The sequence below is a fragment of the Vicia villosa genome, unplaced genomic scaffold (assembly GCF_029867415.1).
Source record: "Vicia villosa cultivar HV-30 ecotype Madison, WI unplaced genomic scaffold, Vvil1.0 ctg.002444F_1_1, whole genome shotgun sequence".
Classification (NCBI taxonomy): domain Eukaryota; kingdom Viridiplantae; phylum Streptophyta; class Magnoliopsida; order Fabales; family Fabaceae; genus Vicia; species Vicia villosa.
The window spans coordinates 291,340-300,013 of NW_026705929.1; the positions used below are offsets into that span (position 1 = coordinate 291,340).

The 8,674-nt window shown below is 37.1% G+C and overlaps 1 protein-coding gene across 1 annotated transcript; it reads right to left on the reverse strand.

The window, feature by feature from the left end:
- Positions 1 to 1,293: 1,293 nt before the first annotated feature.
- Positions 1,294 to 3,868, reverse strand: LOC131638837 (uncharacterized). Its single transcript, XM_058909384.1, has 4 exons — positions 2,098 to 3,868; positions 1,964 to 2,009; positions 1,564 to 1,727; positions 1,294 to 1,451 (listed from the first exon to the last, which is right to left on the reverse strand). Exons 1-4 carry the CDS (start codon positions 3,866 to 3,868, stop codon positions 1,294 to 1,296), a joined length of 2,139 nt encoding a protein of 712 aa, XP_058765367.1.
- Positions 3,869 to 8,674: the final 4,806 nt, after the last annotated feature.

The window sequence follows — 8,674 nt, forward strand, 5'->3', positions numbered from 1 at the left end:
GCTAAAAATCCTCCAAGCAGTGGCACATGGTGAGAAGTCAGAAATTATTCTTCAAGTCAAAGAAGGTGCATCTTACAAATCAAAGTCCAATATCTATTGGCACCTCCACATGGTCCTTAACACTAAGGGGATTCTCCCTGGTGTCTACCTCACCAAGGCCTTTATTCGGCACTCTGCATATAATATTCGTTGCATATAGCATCACATCCTCAAAAGCGTAGCATGTCCGTCAAAGCGGATCATTACGCCATAGAAAAATTCAAACATGCATACAAAGCATAAGCCAGATAATATAAATCAGCACCCAATCGAGACAATGATACTTCCCCACATAAAAAGTTGTCCTTACAAACTCCAATTGATATCTGCTACTACATTACAAATCTCCTTATGCCACGATGCCGATACCTGGTATCCTTAATCCCCAAAAGAAGTCTCATTTTCTCTCTCCAACATGGATCGGATGCAATGTCTTTCTTCGTCAGAATCGTTGTCTCCGAGGTTATTTCCCGTATGCTGCGTGCAGATTAGAGCGTGAATGAGGGTGGGCATTCAACCCATCTCATTTTTCAATCGTTTGGATAATCATACTTGGTGTGTGGCAATTCGAACGATTGCCGCTCTTGAAGAGTTACACCCCGCCTTTGGCCTGAGGGATTAATGTAATTCTTATGCTTCGCAAGCATCAATATCTCCGTAATTCCCAGTGGTTACTGTCATATTCTTGTCGAGTCTAATGTTTTAAAACCCGGACCGGTGATCGACCCGGTAAAGGTACTGGGTCACTGGGTTACTGGTCGGACCAGTGGGTCACTGGTCAGACCGCATGGCTCTTGACCCGGATTATATAAAAAAAATATTCATTATATAAAATTTGCAACTATAATTTTTTTAAAACAAAACACCTTACACAACTGTATAAGTATAATAATATAGAAAATTATAAATTCAAATGATTTAGAATAAACAAAAAGATTGGCATCTATCATGATTCATTCTTGTATTTATAAATTTTAATAACTTAAAGTCACATACTTTATTTATATGATGACAATAAGAAAACAGCACCTAAAGTAGCTTAATGCAAATGAACTCTTCACAAATCTAGTTCACTTTTATAATAATCTATAAGTTATAGAAACTTATAAATTCAGTTTTATAATAACAAAGCAGTACCTCAAAAACATAATGTAGATAATTATAAGTTCAAATAAGTTATAAAAGCTTAACAATTCATAAGTTATAATATTATAATAACTAACAAAAATCCAAACTCAACCAATTATGATTTATTTAGGCCCATGGAGTCAAATTGTCATAATCTTGATATTCATATCCATCTTCGGCTTCTTTGTCTTCTTCGAAAACGTCATCTTCTCCGACATTATCAACAATAATGTCTTGTGCATTACCAACATCTCCATCTTCGTCCTCATCTAAATCTAATTGATCTATAACAATATTTTAAAAAACCATTAACAAATAAAATATAGAGATAATAAATATGAGACAATAAAATTGATTCACAACCACAAACCACATTATGCTCATATTAGAACATACCAATATCACTTGAAATCGGTTGGATGGTCATATTTGCAAGGTCATTGCGTAATGCTTCCAACTCTTCATTGGTTAAGAGAGGTGGCGAATCCTCTAATACCCAACTAGAATGGTCACCAATTGTTTCAATATTGATAGGATCATAACTCCCATGACGTGTTTTCCTAAGCACATATGAATTAAAACTAAGAACATGTATTAAAATATATAAGTATAAGGATAAAAAAACCCATAATAATACCTATTTTGAAGTCTCAAGTTGTAACGAACAAACACTAAATCATTGAGCTTTTAATGCTCCAATCTATTCCTTTTCTTGGAATGAATATGCTCAAATATACTCCAATTGCGTTCACAACCTGAAGCACTACAAGTTTGACTTAAAATACGAATAGCCAACCTTTGCAAAGTTGGTGTACCAGTGCCATAAGTTTCCCACCATTGATCTGTTTATAGCATTCAAATAAATAAGTCAATAAACATATTGAAACATGAACTAAAATATATTTTAATAATTATAAGTTATGAAATTACCTGCCCTCACAATACATCGTTCATCCACAGCCGATTTCCTTCCAAAATCTAATTCACCATCTTTGAATATTCTCATCTCATCTGTTAACTTCAATCGAAGTTCAGAATTTCCATTAGCATACTTTTCAATGACATCTAAAAGTCCTGATGTTGTGGATGCATGTTTTTCAAAATCTACACCATTATATCTACAAGCTGGATTCAACCAATAACCGGCAGCATGAAGATTTTTGCGGAGCTGTGAATCCCAACGTTTATCTAAGATTTTCAAGTAAGGATCCACTTTCTTCTTATTTCTTTGAAACCTACTCACCATCTCATCTCTAGCTTTGACTATAGATTTGTATAGAATTCCCATAGCAGGTTTATCTTCACTATCATCAATACGCAACACACGCACAAGTGGTTCAGTGAGTTTAACTATATCAGCACATTTACTCCAAAATCCAGAATCTAAGACTTGATCCACAAACTGTTTTTCCTTTGCTTCTTTGGCATATGCCGAGCTTGTCCATTCTTTAGATGTTACCATGGCTCTTAGAGAATTTTTGTGAGATAAAATACTCTGCAAAGCAATGAAGTTAGTGGCAAATCGAGTTGGAGCAGGACGAAGGATTTCTCTTCCACCTGTTTGCTTTCTCATCAAATACAATGCATAACAATGGTTATAAATATATTTGGTAACATTAGAAGCATGCGACACGGCCTCACTGACTTCCTCTAATTTTCCCATGTCCTGCAACATCAAGTTAATGCAATGTGCTGCACAAGGAGACCAAAATAAAGTAGGAAACTCATTTTCTAATAACCTTCCAGCTGCAACATAGTTTGCAGCATTATCTGTCACTATGTGAACTACATTTTCAGGCCCAACAAATAAAACCACCTCTCTAAAAAGCTTATACAACATATCTGCAGTTTTTGAAGCATGAGAAGCATCAACTGATTTTAGAAAAATAGTACCTTTGGGGCAATAAACTAAAAAGTTTATGAGAGTTCTTCTTTTTCGATCAGTCCATCCATCAGCCATTAAAGTACAACCAGTTTTCTTCCAAATCTCACGATACTCCTCTATCAATTTGTTCACGTCTTCAACCCATTTATTTAACAAATACCCACGAAGACTATGCATAGTTGGAACTTTATACCCCGGACCCATGCTGCAAAGTGCATCAGCCATAGATTGAAAATATGCAGAATTAGCTGCATTGAATGGCACAGAAGAATCAATAAACCATCTTGCAATAGCTAGATCACACTTCTCCACCACTTCCTTACTTTGTAACACACTTTTTAAAGAAGGTTGAGCTCCAGGAGTTGTTCTAGGCATAAAATAATTACCAATACGACTTGTATTCTTCCTCTTTTGAGACACAATCACCGAATCCGATTTTGATTGTTCTACATCCATTTCTACTGCACCACCCTCTTGAGTAGTAAGATCAACATCTGAGTTTTGTGCTTGAGTCTTTCTTCTCTTGTTTGCACCTTCATCAAGATTTTGTTTCATTTGATATTGGACATCTGGAGGCACCTTTTTACATGCTTCAACTTGACCTTTTATTCCAGCCAAATGCAATTTGAACCTGTTAATCCCTCCTCCTCTAATAATTTTATTACAGTAAATACACAAATTAACAAGTTTTCCTTTCTCTTCAATTTGTTTACAATGACCCCAAGCTATATCACTTTTTCCCCTACTGCTCTGGAGTTGGGTTGAATTTTGAGATATAACTTCTTCCGATGTTGTTACTTCAGCGGGTGATGCCATATCTAATATGATGTTGTATATATATATATATATATATATATATATATATATATATATATATAGGCTAGTATGCTGTTATATAACACTAAATATATGATGTTATATAATATAACACTAAATATAGGCTAATATATTATACAAAGCAAAGCACTGTTGTATAATATTTTAAGAAATCTCTGCTACAGCAAAGTATTTGGATCTATCAGTATCAACAAAACAAACCGTATCCCAATAATTATATAAATAAAAAAGTTCTTCATAATCTTTCCAAAATGAACAAACTTTCCAAAATTAATAAACTTTCCAAAATGAATTTGAAAATTGAAAAGAAAAAAAAGAAGCACTTATTAGTTATTCCTACGTTTAGCTTTTCGGACTTACAGTAATCACAATACGAATTATTTCACAAACCAAGTATAAAATAATTAGAAAATTAGAAACAACAACAAATTTACAAACCTAAATCCTTAAATTACTGGAACTAATAAAAAATGAGTAAAAGAAAAAAGCACCTTGTGAAAGTTGAGATTTTCAATTTAGAAGCGACTTCTTTGACTCTACGGATTGCAACTTCAGAGGAATTATCAAGATATTAACAACAATGGTTTTAGGAAGAGACTTTTAGGAAGAGACTGAAAAAATAAAACCTTTCAAATGAAATGCTTGGGAATAGGAAAAGACCGTGAAAATTGAGAAAACAAAGCGTTAGATCTTTTTTATTTTTTGTTTTAATAGCCCTAAAAAATGCAAATAAATACTTTAACCCGCCGGGTCAATCAAAACTATCGGTTTACTGGTTTAACCGGTGACCCGGCCGGTTCACACCGGTTTCATCCGGTCTAAATGCATTTCCGGTCTTACACCTAAATCTACCCGCCTAGCCCACCGGTTTCTGGTCAGACCGGTCCGGGCCGGGTTTTAAAACACTGGTCGAGTCTAGTCGTCACTAGTCTTGTCGTGGTTATTTCCCGTGTGCTGCGTGCAAATTAGAGTGTGAATGAGGGTGGGCCTTCAACCCATCTCATTTTTCAATCATTTGAATAACCATACTTGGTGTGTGGCAATTCGAACGATTGCCGCTCTTGAAGAGTTACACCCCGCCTTTGGCCTGAGGGATTAATGTAATTCTTATGCTTCGCAAGCATCAACATCTTCGTGATTATGTCTTTTGATCGAGTCTAGTCGTCACTAGTCTCCGTGGTCCCTTCCCCCGTATGGGAAAACTTTTCAGGTCCAACCCCCGTGTTGTGAATCCTTTGCCTTCCGACCTACGAACCCTTTCAAAGCCCAGTTCCCAACCTGGCAAACCCTTTCAAAGCCCAGTTCCCAACCTGGCAAACCCTTTCAAAGCCCAGTTCCCAACCTCGCAAACCCTTTCAAAGCCCAGCTTCCAACCTGGCAAACCCTTTCAAAGCCCAGTTCCCAACCTGGCAAACCCTTTCCAAGCCCAGTTTCCAACCTGGCAAACCCTTTCGAAGCCCAGTTTCCAACCTGGCAAACCATTTCAGAACCAATTCCCTTCTCCAAACCCCGATGTTGAGTCATAGATCGCACGAGATCTTTTCCCTTTCAGTCCTGAAGATCGTACGAGGTCTTCTCCCGATGTTGAGTCATAGATCGCACGAGATCTTTTCCTTTCTGTCCTGAAGATCGTACGAGATCCTCTCCTGTTGTCGAGTCGATGTTAAGTCATAGATCGCATGAGATCTTTTCCTTTCTGTCCTGAAGATCATACGAGATCCTCTCCTGTTGTCGAGTCGATGTTGAGTCATAGATCGCACGAGATCTTTTCCTTTCACTCCTGAAGATCGTACGAGATCCTCTCCTGATGTTGAGTCATAGATCGCACGAGATCTTTTTCCTTTCAGTCTTGAAGATCGTACGAGATCTTCTCCCGATGTTGAGTCATAGATCGCACGAGATCTTTTCCTTTCACTCCTGAAGATCGTACGAGATCTTCTCTCGATGTTGAGTCATAGATCGCACGAGATCTTTTCCTTTCACTCCTGAAGATCGTAAGAGATCCTCTCCTGATGTTGATTCATAGATCGCACGAGATCTTTTTCCTTTCAGTCCTGAAGATCGTACGAGATCTTCTCCCGATGTTGAGTCATAGATCGTACGAGATCTCTGTCCTTTCAGTCCTGAAGATCGTACGAGATCTTCTCCCGATGTTGAGTCATAGATCGTACGAGATCTCTTTCCTTTCAGTCCTGAAGATCGTACGAGATCCTCTCCCGATGTTGAGTCATAGATCGCACGAGATATTTTTCCTTTCAGTCCTGAAGATCGTACGAGATCTTCTCCCGATGTTGAGTCATAGATCGCTACGAGATCTTATCTTTCCAGCCTTTGTTTCATATAACCATTCTCTTTGAAAACCCTGTATTGGCACCGTTACCACGTTACATAGTAACACCATTCAAATCCATTACTCACTACAAATATTTCCATCAGAAAAACAAAATTCTCTTTCCCTAGCAGATATCAAAACAAAAAAATAAGGATAACACTTACACCATCTTCTCTTCAGGACAAATTTCAGGTCTTGATATTTAATCTTCTTCTACCTTGAATGTTCGAAAGGCTAGCGCCAATCTCACCTTCAGGTTTAAGACGATTAAATAGGGGCAGCTGTCATACCCCAAATTTGTCCTACCCTTAATTTCTAACTGGCTTAGACTTTGCATTCATGTAAATATCCTTTATTAGGTCATTTAATACTTCATGCATCACTAATCGATAATTTGAGACATGGGATCAGAGGTCTCCTAGTGAATTAGGGTTTTATTGGTTTGAGGCTTCTACTTCAGATAAACTTGTTTCAACTGGTTCTTCTGTGTGCACTGGATTATGGAATCAGGGTTTCGGTTCATGGATATTGTGGATTTCCTCTTCATCGAGCTTCAAAGTTATTCTTCATCCACATACAACACATTCAATGATTAAGAGTTTTATTTCCCTATTTTCGTGGTGATTCAAATGATATTGCTCATTGGTGGAACTACAAGTCATTTACGTTGGGGTTCATGCAAGAATTTGGACATATATAGTGTAATTGGGGAGTTGTGGCAAGATTGGAGGAAACTATGTCAAAACTTTGACTTTCGGTCAAAATCAACCAAAGAATGTCAACTCTTGATCAAAGTCACTCTTGAGGCTTTTTTGAGATTAAAGGTATGAATGCAGAATGATTAGGAGTTTGAATATGAAGCATACAAGGGAAAGTCATGTTTCAAATGTAAAGGAATTCAAACACATTCATTCATTCAAAAACATTTGAACATGGTTAAGAAGAGGTCCTTCAAGCTACAATCAAAGCCTCCTTTCAAGAATTCCAAAATTAAAAGCAAGAGGAAAAGAAATTTCAAAGTTTGAAATTGGAAGAGAATCATCACAAAGGAGGAAAACTTCATTACAAAGCCAATTACATTGCACTTCCATTACACTCCATACAAAAATTATTGCAAAGTTATTTCGATAAGCATCCGTGAACCATTCAAACAATTCTCATTCACAAAAATCATACAAAAAAGAATACACCATTCAATGCCCTTTTACAAAGTTCTTTCACATTACACTTTCAATCATGTCCAAAAATCCAAATTCTATTAAAGAACCATTTCATTACCATGACCACAAGAATCCATTACAAAATAAAGTCAAGAAAGTATTACAAGTAAAAAATACATTTTTGCATAGTCGGCTAAGGACCCCGACTATGGACCTAACTTCGGTTGACTCTCCCAAGACGTACTTCTTCCTTCATCTCCAATGCATTGCATCTTCAACATCAATAAAGGTCCTTCATAATCGAGCAACACGGTTGGTCATCGTCTCTCCATCTTACTTCAATGGTGCACCGATCTACATGATTAAGAATATTCAGCCATGACATTATCTAGCAAGCATAAAAGAAGGTTTATATGGATCTCACAAATTAAGCTCAGTTCAAGGGAAAACCAGAATTTAAACAAGTACATCGCACATGCCACATGCTGTCAATTAAAAACATGCAGTTCAATTTAAACCAGTGTACATGTTTCCATTCATCCCTACAACACAGCAGCCATGAATTCACAAAGAAGAAAATGCATACAGTGCAGTCCCATAAAGACCATGAGCTTCGGCTGCAAAGAGCCACAAACCGTGACACAACTTTGAACCGAACTGGCAGCCATCACTACCTGCATAAAATCATCCTAACAGTTACACATTCCCAAAACCAATCAATTTCTATATACCTTCATACATCAAACTGCCCAAACAGAATCTCAACCCTCAGTTTCATAACAGAAAGTAACAACCTATAACTAACTTTCTCCAACTCCTAACCGAATTCAGAAATCACAAATCCTAACTACCTATTTCCTCTAACCATTTAACCAACAACCTAACTAACTACCATTCATTCAACAACAGATCATAACAGAAAGAGAAGAAGGATTGGATTATGAGAAGAGGAATAAACAGGATGAAACTAACCTCTAACTGAACTCAGTTCCATCGATTGCTATAAAATCACTCTTCCCTCCATTTTCCCAGGGGGAATCTCTGAACACTTTCGTCCTCTTCCACTCACTCTCTGAATTCAGAGACCATTTCTCCTTCTCCACTCCTTCATCATCCTCATCTTCATCATCAACCACTCACCATAACAGAAAATCACCAAAACACCTTCACTCCATCTTCACCTTCTCATTCTCACCTTCTGAACAAACTTCATCATTTTTCACTGTCTTCATCTCATCTCTCTGCTTTCTTCAACTCTTCATCACAAATTCTCACCTTCAATCCATATCTCAG